Here is a 19,092-nt window from a genome sequence, read left to right on the forward strand (position 1 = left end):
GGTATTCATCACGTCGTCATGGTGTAACAAGCGTCCGATGTCGTATTGATTGTCATCTATGTTTCATTCAACAGGGAAATCGCATTGTGAATTTAGGCCATTTTTCTGATCCCTGGAAAGTATCCGTCTACCTCAAGGACGCGCCAGGTGCACCGCTGAAAGGTAATAAATGTAGACTGTATGGCCATATGGGACTATATAGACATCTCTCTAATAGTGATCAATGGCTTATCGGTTCCCCAATTACTCTCTGGTACATTTATGGGGATAACTCAAGTCGAATGAGCGCAATAGAGACATGGCAATAACGCAAGTTGAATGGGCCCAATAGAGACATGGCAATAACTCAAGTCGAATGGGCCCAATAGAGACATGGTAATAACGCAAGTCGAATGGGCCCAATAGAGACATGGCAATAACTCAAGTCGAATGGGCCCAATAGAGACATGGCAATAACTCAAGTCGAATGGGCCCAATAGAGACATGGCAATAACTCAAGTCGAATGGGCCCAATAGAGACATGGTAATAACTCAAGTCGAATGGGCCCAATAGAGACATGACAATAACTCAAGTCGAATGGGCCCAATAGAGACATGGTAATAACGCAAGTTGAATGGGCCCAATAGAGATATGGTAATAACTCAAGTCGAATGGGCCCAATAGAGACATGGTAATAACTCAAGTCGAATGGGCCCAATAGAGGAGTTGTCTTCTTCTGGACCATCATAAACATTGAGTTGTTCTGAAAATAGCTATGGCATAAGGCTGGCAGGCTGCTTTCCTCTTCTGCACCAAGTATGATGTCAGTCAATCAATAATTCATGATTGGTTGCTAGAGAACACACTGCCTATCTACCATAGTATTTTTTCAATGAGTTTGTCAGACAGCACATCCATTGTGACGAGTTTGTCTCACGTCTACAACCCATGGTGGACTTGCCATTGGTGGGAGAGAATGAGAAGGATCAAAGGCCTTCTCGGGATTTCCCAGTTAATAGACTAGTTTTCAAAATGTAATGTGTGGGGAGGAGACCTAATATGATCAGAAACTGGGCAAAGACATGGCAGAACGGCTTTTTAACCCATTTTAACACCAAGACCTGGATTTGAATGCAATAGATCGGCACCCTTATGCTCTTGTCATTGAAGTTATCAAGAAGTAAGTTCCTAGGATCCAGTCTATCTCAACTCAATTCTTCAACTCAAGGCAGAATTGCCACTAAACTGAGAACAACAAAGAGCGAGAACACGTTACTGGATTTTCTTCTACCTATCACTGCTCTGGCATTCTTTGGAATTATGTGTCAGGAAATTCTCCTTCTCACAGAAGCCTCCAACATATGCCACTACAGCGTGGTTGGGGGCAACAAGCCCTGGGTGCCAAATACAACCTCCTTCCTCCACTGTCAAAATGATTCAGTGCCTGCTTCTTCTTGTGTAGGGCTAGGGTTAGAGCTAGGGTTCAGGCTAGGTTTAGGGATACGGTAATAAAATAGTTAAAGTACCTCTCTGGAGTTTTCTTTTTATCTCACCACTGGATAGATATCAGTCATTTATGTTCTTTGCCTGTAGTAAAATTTACTGGCCACAGTCATCGTCTGTTCCTGTTGCCTCTCCGGTCTTCATCTGCACCTCCCATCCGGAGTTGTAACTGGCCTGATTACTCCAATATTGTAGGTCAGACCATAAGTCACTTCTCAATGTAATTATTTAGGGCTCAAAATGAGGCTGTTGTAAACTTATGTTATGGGCGTGGGCACATGATCGATTTTCTCAGACTAGTACTTTCCATGGTTTTCACGGATAGCACTAGTACCTATGATATTACATGGGGCTGTGCACATATTCCATTTTTTTCCTCTGGCTGAGTTGTCCACAGGAAAAATTTGAGACATGTTCAACTTTGATCTGAGTGTCAGATCAAAATTGGCAATGCAAGGTCTAAGGTCTATGGTTCTGTGCAAAAAAAATTGGATAGCATCCGAGTGCAGTCTGATTTTCACAGATGGACAGAATGGAGAAGGTGGAGAAACCTTATTCTTCTCTACATATTCGATAAAAACTGATGCCACCCTGATCACAGCCTGATCAAAATAATCAGACCATTTTTCTTGGATTTCGAGTAATAGGTCGTGTGACCCTACCCTAAAAGAGATAGTAACCATTATCAGTGACTTCCAGGTAGTTACTACTGCGGTCAAAAATTCGGGACTGGAGCTGCATCGGAAAGACTAGAAAATGGCCACAGGTAAGTATTTTACAACACGCTGGGAACATTACTGATACCTAACCAGTGGTGAATTAAGGGATATCCACAATTGTACTTTGAGAGAATGAAATAAAGAACAAAAAGTTAAAAAAATATATATTTTATACCAATGTATAACTTTATTTTTACAATTTCATGCCAGATTTTCACCAAAATCAGAAAAAATAGAAGGTCCAGGAGCAAACTATAATTGTTATATCAGTATACAAAAAAACTGTTTGGTGTATGCGGGGTTCAATACTGGACTGGAGGAAGGGACTAAGGAATTCTAGTAGTTCACGACATAGGGGCGCGGAAAATTCTTGACTGCCACTTTCTGGCCTGACAAATGCCAAGAGGATACTTTTTTCTTTCGACAAGAGACAGATCAGAGGGAAGCCATGGACTCGTACGGCGACGTACCGGAGCTTTGTATGTTTCTGTACAGAACTCCTTCATCATTCCCTGGAACGAGGTCAAACCAACAATCAATTTTTTTCCCCCTTTTTTCTGTATTTCTGATGTCTCATTGTCTTTTATGATACAATCTCCAACATTTGATGAGTCCCATACAAGACTCCTCATACATCCACCTGTCGTCTCCGTTCCTTACCACTTGCAGCAATGACACCGGGATAATTGGTTAAGTATTCGAAGAACCCGTGGAAGGAAAACTAAATTTATCTTCTCTACAGAAATGTTCCCCAAGGGAAGCTTCTGGGAGTCTGTGTTTACTTTCACTACCTGCATAAAAACAAAATGCGTAAAAGACAGAGATATTTTTTCCTACAGGAGCGAGTACGGAGACGGCGTAAAAAAAAAACAAGATCAGGCTCTTCGCGTACATACATCAAGAATATAGCGAGCGCATTACTCCTCATATCCGTGGTGCCATGCGCAGCTGTTGGCGTTCCTCACTTTGCATGAATTTTATGGAGACAAGCTCTCGTCTTATGACAAAAGCTTTAAGAACAGCGAGCGGCATTTAAGGACAATTAGTTAACGAGTAAACTGTTCTCCAGAACAGAAGCCAAGAGACTTGACGAAGCGGAGTGAAGCCTTAAATTGACTCGCTTTCTGCCTTAAATACAATCTTGCATCAAAAAGTCTTCATTAAGACTCTCACATAGAAATAAAACCCCGAGATTTAGGAGCATGTGTTTTGGAAATCTGAAATGGTCTTTTGGGAAGAGCAGAACGTTCCTCCGGGGCTCATAAGCTCTGAATGACAATTTACTATGTATTTGAAATCAACAGTCTGATCCATAAAGCGCTCGCTATGGGTTGTTAAACGCCCGAGGTGCTGACTGTATGTAATGGCTGTTGGCGCGCTGCTTGCAAAAAGTGATGCCACCATTACGGGCTGCTTGTTCCGAAAACAAAAAGTAAGTTCAGGGGTAAAAAAAAAAACAATTTGCGGCCAATCGGTCTAAAAAAAAACCCCAGAAATTGTTGGCAATTATTTATTTTAAAGGGGATGATTGACAATTGTTCGTTAGAAAGCACCAACAATGATGATAATGTTTAGGAGTGAAAAAAAAATTAGTAGAGAATATGTATTTGGCTCAGTTTAGGGAAAATGAGAGTAGAAGAAATACTTTAAGAGGTCCGACATCCCATTTTGTAACTCATTATAGCTCGGGTCCCTTGAAGAAGCCTGTCAAGGCGAAACTTGTTTGGGTGGCTAATCTGTAACTGATTTTTAGTCACTTCTGGTGCACAGTAATAACGTTGATACTTACCTTATGATTCACTGTCGAGCCACAGACTAGTCAGTATAAATTACTAATAATTGATTAGGATAGCTAGTATAAGAGATAAGAATCTCCAATTTAAGAGTCTGATTGCAAATAAATAATACTAGATCACTTTAGCAAATTTCAACTTTGTTGACCCCTTTTTTAAATTAAGATTCAAGCAAAGTGATGTTTTCTTACGTCACTTAATATGGGGCCTATTTACCCATTTGGGTAATCCGTTGTAAAAAAAAAATCTTTAGGAGTGGACACGGACAGAAGAGTCTCGCATCTCAATACCCGGCACTTGGACTGGAGCGCTCAGCTACATGCAGCCACACACTCCGGTCCCGAGTGCCGGGTTTTGAGATTCGAGTCTTGTGGCCTAGCAGGAAAACCCGGTGACTCCTGCTAGGGCCATTGTTGCAGAAAGAGCTAACGTGGTAACTCCCAGGAACGGGTGTACCGCCCTTATATAAAGAACATTAGTATAATTCTTGAGATTCTTTCCCAGCTAGTTGAATTGTATTGTTTCACGGTTTATTGCTGTTTGATATAATTAATTACTGTAAAATTCCACTGTATTTGAAAGGATTAAACTGTTCATTGACGATTCCTGCCTCGAGCTTCCTGTGCGTTGCTTTCGGTCTCTTGCTTTACCGGCACACGAGGTAGAGACCTGTCAGTCACCTCTAGCAGCGCTGGGAAGAGTCGGCCGGGAGTGGCGTCAGACTAGTCTGGTCCCTGGCAATGGTCTCCGGCAAGAACCTTAAAGTATATCTTCTCTAAAATGCTCCGTCAGCAATCAGATTCATGCTAGTCAAGTGGGCAGCATTAATAACATGACCGGTTCCCTTTACTACCAATGGTGGCACATGACTGCACTCACCAGGTTCTACTTGGGGTACATACGGGTCACGGAAAGTGGCGACACAATATATTTTTCATTTTGATTTTTGTAACCACTTAAAAAAGTGGTATCACAATGAATGTTGTAAATATAAAGGCGCCAAAAACAACAGTGACGTTTTTTTTCATATTTTCACCGAAATTGGATTTTTTTTTTTTCTGTTTTCAAGTATAAAATAATTTCTAATTTCAACTTTTCCTGCAAAAGCCATCCCATATACGGATATATCGATAGAAAAACAAGAAGATTTCAGCTCTTGGAAGAAGGCGAAAGAGAGTACAAAAGTACAAAAATGAAAAAGTATGGCCGGGGTGACGAGACCATTCAGCCTTTTTGTTTCTAGGTCACTTCCGCACTGAAATAGTTACTCCATAATGCTGTAAATAAAAACTGTAAAAAGCAAAGAAAAGGACGTCAAATATATAACTATTTCTGAAAAAAAATCTAAATCATCAAAAATGTCCCGTTCTCGCTATCTGGGCCCAATTACTGCAGTCAGCCTGAGACATTTTCTTTTACCGTTACAGGGCGCACTACAGTGGTAATAGAAGACGGATGGGGAAACTTTTCCAACTTGGCTGTCTCAAGTTCCGGATCAAATTGGTGCTTAATATTCAACGTTACATCACCGGCAGGTATTTATCTGCTCTCTCTTGTTCCCGTACCCAGTATATTGCGCTCAGTAATATCTGGAGATACGGAGCCGTGTGGCTGCCTCTAGGAGGAATATATTAATGTATTTATTGTGTGCAGCCTCAACAGCGAACTACTCACAAAAGAGGATTCTAGAAAAATCCCATAGAATGTTCCTTTGTTCTCTCACTGATAATTGTAAAATGATTTTAAAGGAGCCCTCCTCCTCCTCATCCTCCTCCTCCTCCCATCAAAGTTTTTATACTCTTAATATATTGCAATCATCATATTATACATAACTCTGTACTTACAATTGCTCATTTTGCCTTTCTACCCAGATAATTATCCTCTTGTCCATTAAGTCTATGACATCACGTTACTAAAAACTGACTAGCTGAATGCTTCTATGTATATATATATATATATATATATATATATATATTTTGCCCAAAATGCAAAGGAAATGTGGCATCTTTAACATTAGACCTTTTAGAGATTATTTCATATTACATATATACATTTCATATTACATAAATATACCGTATATATATTGTGGTGTAGTGTCCACTGTGTCCACTAGGGGGTGCTGTGTGGGTGTCCCAGGATTGGCGTATAGCCATATCCAGGATGGTAATAGGAGCAGGGTCCTAAATGACCGTTATGTATCCCAAGGTGGGTGGCCTTGGGATGAAGGCTTGATTATGCGTTGATCAGCAGGGCTACTGCTGATGTTCTGCTCCAATGTGTTAGGGAAGCCTTTAGGTGGTTGGTGAGATAGGTGGAACCAACCACCTACAAATTCACCCAGGGGCATGTGTCTAAAATGCCCATATTGAACAGTATGTGTGTGAATGGTTGTAGGACCTGCGATGAGGTCATAGCCATGTGATCCGATGGGCGTGGCTACGGACCATATAAAGTGACCAGGGTAGGTCACATGAGTGAATGCTTGGACCCGGTTGGTCCGTATGGAAGATCTCGTCAGACCAATGTGCTGGAAGATGTGGCTGCCTTCCTGATAGCACGTGTGGACGCTGGGAGTAATGGTGACTTGTGTCTGACAGTTCCCTGGAGGGAATGAGCATCTGCAGTGTGAAGCAGCTAAGAAAGTAACCCGGAAAGGGTGAGCTAACTGTGTTTAGGCAAGAGCCTGCGTGCCGGACACAACACAGCCTGTGTGACCGCAGGGTTAACAGAGCGGAGCTCTGTCATGGACGTTATGCTGTTTTGATATGAACTTTCTGTTGCTGTTGATGGTTTATGCTGCATAATAAACCGAATGGACTGAGATATGTTGAGAAACCTGTGCCGGACCTGGTTATTTGGCTGCAAAGCGAGTGTCTCCAACCCGAATAACAAGCGCTACCTTACAATATATATATATATATATATATATATTTATTTATTTAGCTTTTTGTATATTTTTATATAGTTTTTTTTTCTTTATTTTTTTCATCTTTTACATTTTAAAAACTACAAAAAGGAAAATGGACCAATGTAAAAGATTAGGGCACACTTGGAGATTTGTGTGCTCAGATAACTTTGAACAGCTTAACTGCTCACAATAACAGTAATATTGACCAGGGGTGCTCAAACTTTTATGCGCGTCTCTGTGATAGATTTTCATCATTTTGGTTCTATTTTCTCCCTTTGTCTGAATGTCCCGATCTGCCATCCTGATGGTCTTTATGAAGCCTCCTCTTGCACCCAGGGCCGAGGTCATGTGCCCTGTTCACACTCCCCAGCCGTATCCATTTCCATTAGAAAATAATATAAGTCCCAACATTAAAAGGATTGTCCCATAAACTACTTATATCCTTTACCCAAAGTGATAAATGTATGATCCCTAGGGGGACCCTTAGACGGCCGGGAGCCCTCGGCGATCATGAGAGTTGAGTTAGCGGAGCAGTACTGAGCAGGTGCGACCCATAAAGTTGAGCAAAAACATTTGTAGGACCCTGGTCCAGCGACTTCATCGGTAGTCCATGTCTGTCTGACCAGAGCCCTTGTGATAGATTTTCATCATTTTGGTTCTATTTTCTCCCTTTGTCTGAATGTCCCGATCTGCCATCCTGATGGTCTTTATGGAGCCTCCTCTTGCACCCAGGGCCCAGGTCATGTGCCCCGTTCACACTCCCCAGCCATATCCATTTCCATTAGAAAATAATATAAGTCCCAACATTAAAAGGATTGTCCCATAAACTACTTATATCCTTTACCCAAAGTGATAAATGTATGATCCCGGGAGCCCTCAGCGATCTTGAGAGTTGAGTTAACGGAGCAGTACTGAGCAGGTGCGACCCATAAAGTTGAGCAAAAACATTTGTAGGACCCTGGTCCAGCGACTTCATTGGTAGTCCATGTCTGTCTGACCAGAGCCCTACGATCCTCCTCCTATGCTCCGGCATCCCCAGTTCGTCTTCTGATTAGCAGGAGCGGTAGAAGTCATGTGCATGCCATGCGGCAAAGCGTCAATGTGACCTTTGGACCAGGGTCATATGAATCTTTGTGTTCAACTCTAAAGACCAAGACCACAGTTCCATTCATTGACTATAGGAGTGGCGCTGCACATACTGGATTCTGCTCCATTCCTGTTCTTTGGATCAGTAGGGGTCTCATATGATTGTAAAATGTTTTTTTTTATTGGATGACCCCTTTAACGGGGTTGCCAGGACTTTGATGTTGCTAGGACAATAGGTGGGATCCAACATCCGACACTCCAACTGATCATTGGTTCCCACGTCCTGCTGAAGTAACCACACCTCGGTACGCTGTCTTGTGGCCAGTCTCTGATTTTTCAGGTAAGTTGCCATTGAAGTGAATAGGAACTGAGTTGAGATACCCAAGATCGACCACTTCATAGTTCTGGCCCCAGGTTGTTGCTGAACCCGACATCAGCTGATCTGTGAGATTGCCAATGTTGGACAACCGCCCTTCCGATAATAATGACCCGTTCTATGGAGATAGTCCTGAACAACTCTGTGAAAATAGCAGTCTCTCCGCAGTCCATATAACCAGCTAAAATCCATGCAAAATTCACCCAGACATCCCATAAATTGACTTTCGGGGGTTACAGTAACACACATAAGCGTGTTATGGGCACTGTTATTTTCTGCTTGTCTCCTCGCAAACATCCTCAGCTCTGCGGCTTTGATATTGTTGTATAACTAATTCCGTCTTCCGCGATCTTGTACGTCTTCTAGCGAGGAGTCTCCTGCACTTACAGAAAAGCGGCAGCTGCCAACTGAAGCCCAGCACATGAGTCTAATTTTCCAATTATGTTCGTGTTACTTTGAAAACTGGTTTATTTCAACAAGTTCAATTTTACGGCTTCCTTACCAAATTATAGAGTGCCGGGTCCAGAGTGTGCCGGGGAGTTTTCTTGTAAAAGTGTAACATGCTATAAACAATGCTCGTAAATTCCACAGTTTTCCTCTTTATTAACATCCTTTTTCCTGATGATAAAACAGTTAACTCGCCCGGGCTTCTTTGCCCGGAGGGGTGTGAAAATTAAGATTTAGGGGTCCTGAACAGAAGCCACAATGGGAAGGTGTCTGCAGCGCATTTAAACTGCCAGACACGGCTTTATGGACGCTGTAAATATTATCAGCTTTTACAAAGCCCAGAGCCTCCTCGGTGATATACAGTAAATTTCAGGTATGTTCTGCGATTCGAAGAGGGACAAAAAAATTGGAAATTTTTTCAAGTGGAAATCAAGACAGATGTAATCGCAAAACTTCTGACACGCTATATGGAGGCAAGTATAAGGTCACACGTCTTAATTAGAGTTGAGCGACTTTGGTCGGATCGGGTTTCATGAAACAAAATTTGAGTCGAATGAAACTGGTCCGACTAGGGCAAAAAAGTCAGAGTTTCGTCCGAAATCCGACCCAATGCAAGTCAATGGGAAATAAAAGTCGGCATTGAGCGGATGAATGTCATTCATTGCATTGGGGTCGGGTTTCGGACGAAACTCCGACTTTTTTTGCCCTAGTCGGACCAGTTCCATCCGACTCAAATTTTGTTTCATGAAACCCGATCCGACCAAAGTCACTCAACTCTAGTCTTAATTACTGAATTACAGTTTCTCACTTAGTCTCATTGCCCTCGGTGTATAACACCCAGTACAAGTCCCCCCCAGTGTATAACATCCTGCTCCTCGCACCCCAGTGTATAACATCCAGCTCCCTTGCACCCTAGTGTAAAACATCCAGTACAAGTTCCCCCCAGTGTATAACATCCTGCCCCTCGCCCCCAGTGTTTAACGTCCTGCCCTTCGCACCCCAGTGAATAACATCCTGCCCTCATTCCCCCCAGTGTATTACATCCTGCTCCTCGCACCCCAGTGTATAACATCCTGCCCTCATTCCCCCCCAGTGTATTACATCCTGCTCCTCGCACCCCAGTGTAAAAGTTCCTGCCCCTCGCACCCCAGTGTATAACATCCAGTACAAATTCCCCCCCAGTGCATAACATCCTGCCCCTCGCACCCCAGTGCATAACATCCTGCCCCTCGCACCCCAGTGTATAACATCCTGCCCTCATTCCCCCCATTGTATTACATCCTGCCTCTTACCACCAGTGTATATCATCCGCTCGACATCAGGTGTATAGCATCCTGCCCCTCATCCCCATTCTATAGCATCCAGCTCCCCTAACCCCGTGTTATAACATCTGGCCCCTCACCCCCACAGATTATAACAACTAGCCCCTTACCCCAGGTTTATAACATCTCCCCCCATTTATAATATCTGGCACCTCACTCCAGTGTATAATATCCTGCCCCTCGCCCCCCCCCAAGTGTATAACATCCTGCCTCTCATCCCCGGTGATCTCCTCCATCACCTGTGAGTGATATTATTGAAAAGTGAAAGGAAGTGGAAGGAACCACGACTGCATGCAACATTACATCACCAAGCACAATGCGGAGTGTCGGATGGAGTGGCATATAGCCTCCACCACTGAACTCAGGAGGAAACATGTTCTATGCAGTGATGAATCGCACTTCTCTATCTGGCATCTGATGGATCAGTCTGGGTTTGATGAATGCCAGGAGTATAACATCCAGCCCTTGGCCCACCCAGTGTATAACAGCCTGCCTCTGGCCCCCGATGTATAACAACCTGCCCCTCGTCATCAGTGTATAACACAGTGTCCATCGCCCTGGTTGTATACCATCCAGTCCCTCACCCCTGGTTTATAGCATCCAGTCCCTCACTTTTGGTCTATAACATACAGCGCCCCTCACCCCATGGTGCGCGGCAGGGGGCAGAGCTTCACGGCGAGCGTACGCTGCGCCTCAAAACGCTAGTGTGAAACTAGCCTAACGTGTGACAGAATGGCTGGTGGTAAAGTGCTCACTGACACCAGCATGATGCTGTAATAGGAGCCTCCGGTGTAACAAGTCCGTTCATGATATTTCTTCCTTCCTAAATCTTCCATCACTTGTGAGTGATATTATTGAGAAGTGGAAGGAACCACAGCAGCATGCAGCCTTACATCACCAAGCACAATGCCGAGTATCAGATAGAGTGGTGTAAAACCTCCCCCACTGGACTCTGGAGGTAACATGTTCTACGCAGTGATGGATCACACTTCTCTATCTGGCATCTGATTAATAAGTCTGGGTTTGACCAATGCCAGGAGAACGTTATCCCCTGACTGCATTGTGCCCGCTGGAGGAGGATAATGCTATGGGCTGTTATCAGGGCTCGGCCTCAGCCCCTTTGTTTCAGCGAAGAGAAATCTTTATGCTTCAGCATAAGAAATTGTTGACAATTACAGCTTTGTAGGAACAGTTTGAGGAAGACCCTTTTCTGTTCCCCTTGACGATGCCAATTGTACAAGGTCCATAAAGACATTGGTGGGGGGTTTGGTGGAAGAACGTGAGTGGCCGCACAGAGCCTGAACCTCAGCCCCATCCAACTTCCTCAGGATTAACTGGAACGGAGATTGTGAGCCCAGCCTCCCTCAACTTCAGGGTCTGACCTCACAAATGCTCTTTTATATGAGGTGGCAAAAATTCCAATAAACGCCTCCACAATCCTGTAGAAATGCTTCCAAGAAGAGCGGGAGCCTTTATATCTGCAGTGGGGAGACTCCTTATTAATGTCTATGGGTGTATAATGGGATATCACAAAACCTCCCTTCGTTTGAGAACATAGGTGCCCGAAGATGTTTCTCCAAATAGTTTATGCTCAACGATTGGAATTTTTTTTAATAATGAAAACTGAATCAGTCACAAAATATAGGAAAAAGTAAAAAAGTAGCCGTGCTTATTGGGCTCATAGAAAAAAAGAAAAAAATCGGTATATTTCTCCATCCTCGTATAATACACAAACATTTCAGCTTGTGTTAGGTGTTTTTCAAACTCTTCTGTTTGTCAAGATGCAGATGTATCTGACGCAGCTACTGTATACCGGCCGGTATAGGGAAGCGATTTTCATCTTTTAAGCCTACTTAAGGCCTCCATCAGTTAGCTAGTTAGTGGCTCTCTGTTACATAGACTTCCGATTATTTTCAAAGCACAATGTAATGCTTAATTTTTACTCACAGTGGCGCTATAGGGGGGAATTTGTCGTTGCCTGGTTTTCCTATAGATTACAACTGATTGCTTGTCCCACTACTTCTAGCACAATGTGTGATTAACCTCTTTTGGGGGGACCTATGTAACAAAAACCGATCTGCTTGCTTCTCCACGCCCTGGCTCCCCACAATCTGTGTCCCAGTCCATTAGTGTCGTATTGTGTATAGTGCATTGTACTCACTTGCAGGCCGAGGACTTACACTGCATCCATGTCTTAAGGTCCAGGATCAGAATAAAATAGCTGACATCAACCCCACAACTATTACCACACTTACCAACATTTCAGGGAAAGTGGGAAGAGCTGGGAAAAGCGCTAGAATTGGCACATTTGATCTGATTTTCTGGGGCGACTGTGGGCTGCTATGTTTAGTCTGATGGGGCCAATATTCATGGCCTCTTACCAATCTGAGAATACCAGGCCCCCGCTGTTTGCTTTAGCTTGACCGACTGTCATAAATGGGGGGACCCCACGCCATATGTTTGCATTTTTTATTTCAATGATTTAAAAAAAATGGCACTTGAGCTCTCTATTCTTGTTAACCAGCCTCGATAAAGCTGACAGCTGAGGGTTGCAGCTCGCAGCTGTCAGTTTTGACTGCACTTGTTATCAAATATAGAAGAGACCCCACATTATTTTTTTTAAAAAATTTTAAAGCACAGGCATCTGATGAAGAATACTCCCATCAGTGGCGCCTGCTCTTGCTGTTATCAGTGACAGCAGGCATAGGCTGATGAGAGTAGTACTTTTTAACCTTTTTACCACCGGTCACAGCTGCTAGATCATGCTGTCATCTGACAGCGAGGGAACCACAGCTCTGACTGGCGGTGTTTCTCGTGCTGTCAAACAGAAGAGAGCATGTGAAACAACTGATTTTGGGGTGCCAAACCCGAACAGTAACACAGACTTCCTGGAGAAGTCCGTGTTGGGGGTCTGTGCACGAACACTAGGTATTCGGTACGAATCCTGAACTTTACTGTTCAGGTTCACCCATCTCTATTTACGATGTTAATTCTTAGTTCTGGGACCTCCATAGATTAGTCAAAGTCCAGAGCAACCACTAAGATGCTATGATTAAGGGCATCTAGGATGCCAGAAATGTGTCAGTTTAATATCCCTTATGTCAGTTAAATGGCTTGATAAATAAAATTACTGTTTTTAATCAGCCGCTGGAAGTGCCGCTCTCTTCTCTTATTCGACTGCAAAGAGTATTCCTCTCCCTGGATAATAAGTAATATGTAATGCTTCTATTCACCAGTAATGACATTGCCGATTTCACTGATTATAGCTGATCGTAGGTTTTTAGGTTTCGATAAATAATTATTAAAAGGTTTTTTGAGTCTTTAATATTGATGGCCCAGAAATGTCTTATCAGTGGGGTCTGACATCTGGAACCCTGCTTGATCAACTGGAATGCAGCTTAACATTAGTTTTTTTTCCCAAAATGAATATCAATATGCAGCCATATTCACAGATAACATATAGTAGCATATCAATTTTCAAAATAATTATTGTAAAAATATTTAAAAAGTGTTAATATACTCCAACGCAATGAAAACACTTGCTGTCATCAGTGATTGCATAATTGTGGGCCGAGGAAGGTTGAATGTGTGGCGCTCCCAGTAGTATGGTCGCCACAATGGCATTGCCTTCCTCCTAGGGAGGGTGATGTCAGGCTTGGAAGCAATGAAGGGTCTCTCTGGCAGTTAATCACAGCAATACAACACAGCTCCCACTCCAGGCCAGCAGAGGGAGCTCTGAACCCAAAACTGGGGGAAGAGCTGCTCTCTGGGGGTCGGGAAGGGGAAATTAGTCAGTTGGCGTGAGGAGGGCAACGTGTGTAGACGTGGAGAGAGAAGCTGGAGGTTGATCGGAGAATAGAGAGCTCACTCCTAGTGATAGCGCATGATCTGGAGCCTGGTCTCCAAGGTTGTTTGGATACTGACGTTCCTGCAACAGAAACCAGAGGAATAGGAAGCTGTAAATGCTCTTTTCCCACATAAGACTCGGAGGCACAACAGTGACGGGTGAGCCAAGAGAGATAGAGGGCTACAGCTGTCTGCCATACGAGGTAGATCTAAAAGGTAACAAGAAGGGGGAACTTCAGTGTAACACAGTACTGCATGTCCCTCTAGTAAGCGCTAGGAAGGAGACTAGACAACCCATCTGCACAGAGAGATTCCTGAGTTGCTTCCAGGCTAACCAGCTCCTGTACCATGTGTAATCTGGACCCTGGACTGCATTTACCAAGCAAAGTAAAGGTAAAGAAACTGCACCCTGTTGTGTCCTTGCCTCATTCCTGCAACATCTTCAGCACTGTTACATCTCTGTGCCAGACACTGCACCCTCTTCCTAAACACCTATCCTCACTGCCCTGGGACTACAGCCCTGCCTGTGGAGGGCTACAACATCATTGCTGCACTACACCATCTGTCCCAGAGGATCTGTTTGCAGCGTCGGCTTAACACCTTCCTTGCCGAACACCACAGGTGGCGTCACAAATCATCCACTCACAAACTTTATTCCCATCTCTCAACTCCCTTTTACATGGGCGCCCAGGGCCACGGACCGGGTCACCGCTGTTGTGACGCCTCCCTCTGAGAGACCGGCCCGCTACCGAGTACCCCACAGTCCTGGGAGGGCGACCCATTTTGGCGTCACGAACAGGATTTACGGAGCCCGGGGTCCTGTGTGCCAGAGACTGTGTTGTGTGCTATAGACTGTTTATGAAAGTGTCGCCATTACCCCGCTGCTTAGCGTGCACGGGAAACCAAAGAGGCGGGCCGTCATGGGCGGAGCCAGCTGAAGAGTGCGAGCAAGTGAAGTCCCGCGCGGAAGTGACAGCGCGCGAGAAGTGGGAAGTGGAGGCCTGCAGACCCGATAATCCAGCCTGTAAAGCTGCCGCCGGTAAGCCTGCTCAACCCCGGGGCCTGGCTAACGTTAACTAGGGAGGGAAGAGAATGTCGGTGCACGCACTGATGCAGCGGCGGACGCCCCCGCCAACCCCTCAGCGCCGCAAGATGCAGGGCTCAACGCGGCTGCGGCTCCAATAGCACCCACCGCAGCGGTCCCCATAATGCCGCTGTCTATGCCTTACATACCGGGAGCAGCATGGCTACTTCAGTATTCAGGGGAGTCACATACCCTGAGTGACTTCAAAGAGAGACTGTGCAGTTTGTTTGAAGTGTATCCTCTGTCTGAAAGCCAGAAGGTGAACATCCTTATTGGACAGCTAATAACAGGTGCATCACAGAGAGAAGTAAAAGCCTGGCAGGACACTGATAAGGAGACTGTTAAAAAGATCCTGGCTAAGCTAAGAAGCACCTTTGACACACGCATTGCCGCTGAAATCAAGATGAGATTCTTTGGGTGTAAGCAGAAAGCGCAGGACAGTATACGGGACTATGCTCTTAACCTGCAGGAGGCGCTGCGAGCCGTCAAGCAGATTGATCCAGACAGTGTGAAAGATGGAGACGGACTGTTAAAGGAGCAATTTATTGAGGGACTCCTATCCAGTACCCACAGAGCACAGCTGCGCATCATAGCCCTGCAAAACCGTGACCTAGACTTTGCAGACTTCAAAGACCGGGCTATTCGGGTGCTGCATGAACCAAATGTCAGCCGTCCAGCGCGCCCTAGGCGCCCATCGATCACATACCACCAAGAAGCAGCATCTTTCCCTCCCAGCCCTGTGGGGGCTGACGCACAGACTCTGGATAATGATCCATCTACAGAACTGCGCCTTCAGGTCCAAGAGCTGACCAAAAATATGGCTGCATTTGCCAAGACTGTGCAGTCCCTGCAGGTATCCTCCAAGGAGAAGATCTAGCTGGCTTCTAGTCCAGAGGATGTCCCGTGGCTAAAGAAGAAGAGGATCCCGCCACTCCGAGGGAGAACCAACGATCGCTATGACCAGGACGGACGTCCCATCTGTCGTCACTGCCACAAGGCAGGCCACATCGCAAGATTCTGTTATTTAAAGGAGCAACCCCTGGGGAAGAGGGCCAACCCCCAGGAGTATGACCACAAGGCCCAAGGAACTGGCGAACTAAGTATGTTGGAGGGAGACCGGTCCTCCCAGTGGTGATTGACGGCATCCCCATGACCGCTTTGCTGGACATTGCTTCTCAGGTGACAACTATGCCATATATCTTTTACAAGCGGTATTGGGCTGACTCTGAACTTACCCGTGGCCCATGTGATGAACTGACAGTAGTTGCCAGCAATGGTCAGTCTTTGCCACAGATAGGATGTAAAGAAATTACCATTAAAGTGGGGAGAGTAGAGTTAAAATCTCAAGGTCTGATAGTTGTAGACATTGATCGACGAGAATGTAACCCAATGATGACTCTAGGTACCAATGTGATTGAAAATTGTCTTTCCGAGGTTATTGTTTTGTTGCAACAGGTAGCCGAGACTGCTGGTTCCAGTGAACAACGAGTCCTGCAGAAGGAGATCAAGGCCCTGATGCAAAGACAGCAGGTAGAACTCTCTGGCGGAGAAATTGGCAGCGTCACAGTGAGTGATTCTTTCCCCATTGCGATACCCCCCAGATGTGAAATGTTAATTTGGTGTCGGGCAGCCATATGCCTCAGAGGAAAAGATTACCAAGCATTGGTAGAGCCAGTGTACTCTGATAGCCGGCCCACTGTCCTGACAGCCAGAGGGGTAGTTAATGTTCGCAATGGGAGAGTACCTGTACGCCTCTTGAACTATGGGGAGGAGGAGGCCACAATACCTCGGTATGCCACAGTTGCTAAGCTGCTTACTGTCAGTAACAACGCAATACAGGCAGCAGAGCCCTTGGTCTCATTCGACCAGGTGCAGGACAATGGCTCTGTAAAGTAGCTGGAGGAGTGGTGTCAGCAACTGCAGGTGGGAACTGACTCTACCCCTTCATACCAAAAGAGTGGAGTTTACAGAGTGACTCAGGAGTATGAGCGGGTATTCAGTAAACACCCTCTAGACTTTGGGCAGGTAAAAGGGGTTCAACACCATATCCCCACTGGAGATCATCCAGCCATTAAAGAAAAGTACCGGCCTATACCCCCAACACAATATCAATGTGCCAAAAGTATGTTGCGGGAAATGAAGGAGGCTGGGGTGATCAGAGACAGTTGTAGCCCCTGGGCAGCTCCAATAGTCTTTGTGAAAAAGAAAGATGGTACCATGAGAATGTGTGTTGATTACAGAAAAATTAACAGCATTACTCATAAGGATGCCTACCCATTACCCAGAATTGAAGAGTCATTAGCTGCACTTGAAACTGCTAACTATTTTTCCACCTTAGATCTCACTAGTGGGTAATGGCAGGTTCCCGTGGCAGAGGCAGACAAGGAGAAAACAGCGTTTACAACACCAATGGGTCTCTGTGAGTTCAACTACATGCCATTCGGGCTCTGCACTGCCCCAGGGAGATTCCAACGGCTGATGGAGTGCTGTCTTGGACACAAGAACTTCGAGACAGTCCTGTTGTACCTTGATGATGTCATTGTTTTCTCCAAGACTTATGAAGACCATCTGGAGCACCTGGCTGAGGTGTTTGAAGCCTTGTCCAACTTTGACCTGAAAGTAAAGCCTTCCAGATGCCACCTCCTGAAGCCCAAGGTACAGTACCTCGGTCATGTAGTGAGTGCAGAAGGTGTGGCACCGGATCTTGACAAAGTCACCGTCATCCGAGACTGGCAGAAGCCCAGCAACCTCCATGAGGTACGTCAATTCCTCGGGTTAGTAGGCTACTACCGAAGGTTCATCAAAGGCTTCACTGAGATAGCCACGCCTATGCAAAATCTTCTGGTGGGCCAGCCAAAGAAAGCCAGGAAGAAGAGTCCTACATTTGAATGGAATGAGGAGCTAGAGAGGTCCTTCACTCGACTGAAGATGGCTCTCTCAGGAGATGAAGTTCTGGCCTACCCAGATTATGATCAACCATTTGTTCTGTATACTGATGCCAGCAACGTGGGATTGGGAGCAGTACTGTCACAGGTACAGAATGGCAAAGAACGAGTGATCTCTTATGCCAGCAGGAAGCTTCGTCCTACTGAAAGGAACCCGGACAACTACAGTTCCTTCAAACTGGAGTTCCTCGCCATAGTCTGGGCTGTGACTGAATGATTCAAGCATTACCTAGCTTCAGCCAAGTTTACCATTGTCACGGACAACAACCCACTGATTCACTTGGAAACTGCAAAACTAGGTGCATTGGAGCAGCGATGGATGGCCCGGCTGTCTAACTATGAATTCACCATTAAGTACCGAGCGGGGCACAAGAATGCCAATGCTGATGCGCTGTCCAGAATGCCTAATCTGCCAGATGCAGGAGAAGACCCTGAGGCACTTGAAGAAATAGAGTTACCTGCCTTCCACCGGCCAATTGCAGCCCAACGTGCCGAAGGAATGAGAAACAGACGGTCTGTCTTGAAAGAGGCCACCCTAAACCCACTGCCTCATCATGACTGGGCAGAAACGCAGGATAGCGACCCCGCAGTCCACCTGGTGAAGGAGCTACTGTCACAAGCTGACTCACGCCCAGAGTCGGATGCTCCTGAAGAAACCCAGCAGTTGTGGAAGGAAAGAGGCCGGCTGTTCATCTATGAAGGAAAGCTATGTCAGGAGTATCAATGCCCGCACTCATGAGTTGGTTTGGCAAGTGGTAGTCCCAAAGAGGGAAGCATCAATCGTCTTCGAAGCATACCACAATGGAGCTGGACACTTCGGATGGAAGACGTTGGAGGCCTTGCTCCGAGAGAGATTCTACTGGGCTGGTATGAGGAAAGCCATTGAAAATTGGTGCCGGGAGTGTGGACAATGCAACCTGCGTAGAAAAGACCGTAGCAGCGAGCAAGCTCCTTTGCAGCCAATAATTACCAAACAACCACTTGAGTTGGTCGCCCTGGACCATGTGAAGCTGGTTCCAAGCCGTTCAGGCTACATTTATGCTCTTACCATCGTTGACCACTACTCAAGATTCTTGGTAGTTG

At 45.4% G+C, this 19,092-nt stretch overlaps 1 protein-coding gene across 1 annotated transcript in view; it reads left to right on the forward strand.

Moving 5' to 3' along the window:
* LOC141098537 (fibrocystin-like) overlaps positions 1-19,092 on the forward strand; it is a 167,952-nt gene that overhangs the window by 98,888 nt on the left and 49,972 nt on the right. The window contains exons 7-8 of the mRNA XM_073586413.1: positions 75-162; positions 5,423-5,530. Coding sequence (XP_073442514.1) covers positions 75-162; positions 5,423-5,530 — 196 coding nt within the window. The remainder of the gene's footprint in view (positions 1-74; positions 163-5,422; positions 5,531-19,092) is intronic.

This window comes from Dendrobates tinctorius, unplaced genomic scaffold, assembly GCF_039654945.1.
Source record: "Dendrobates tinctorius isolate UK_male_01 unplaced genomic scaffold, ASM3965494v1 ptg000093l, whole genome shotgun sequence".
NCBI lineage: Eukaryota > Metazoa > Chordata > Amphibia > Anura > Dendrobatidae > Dendrobates > Dendrobates tinctorius.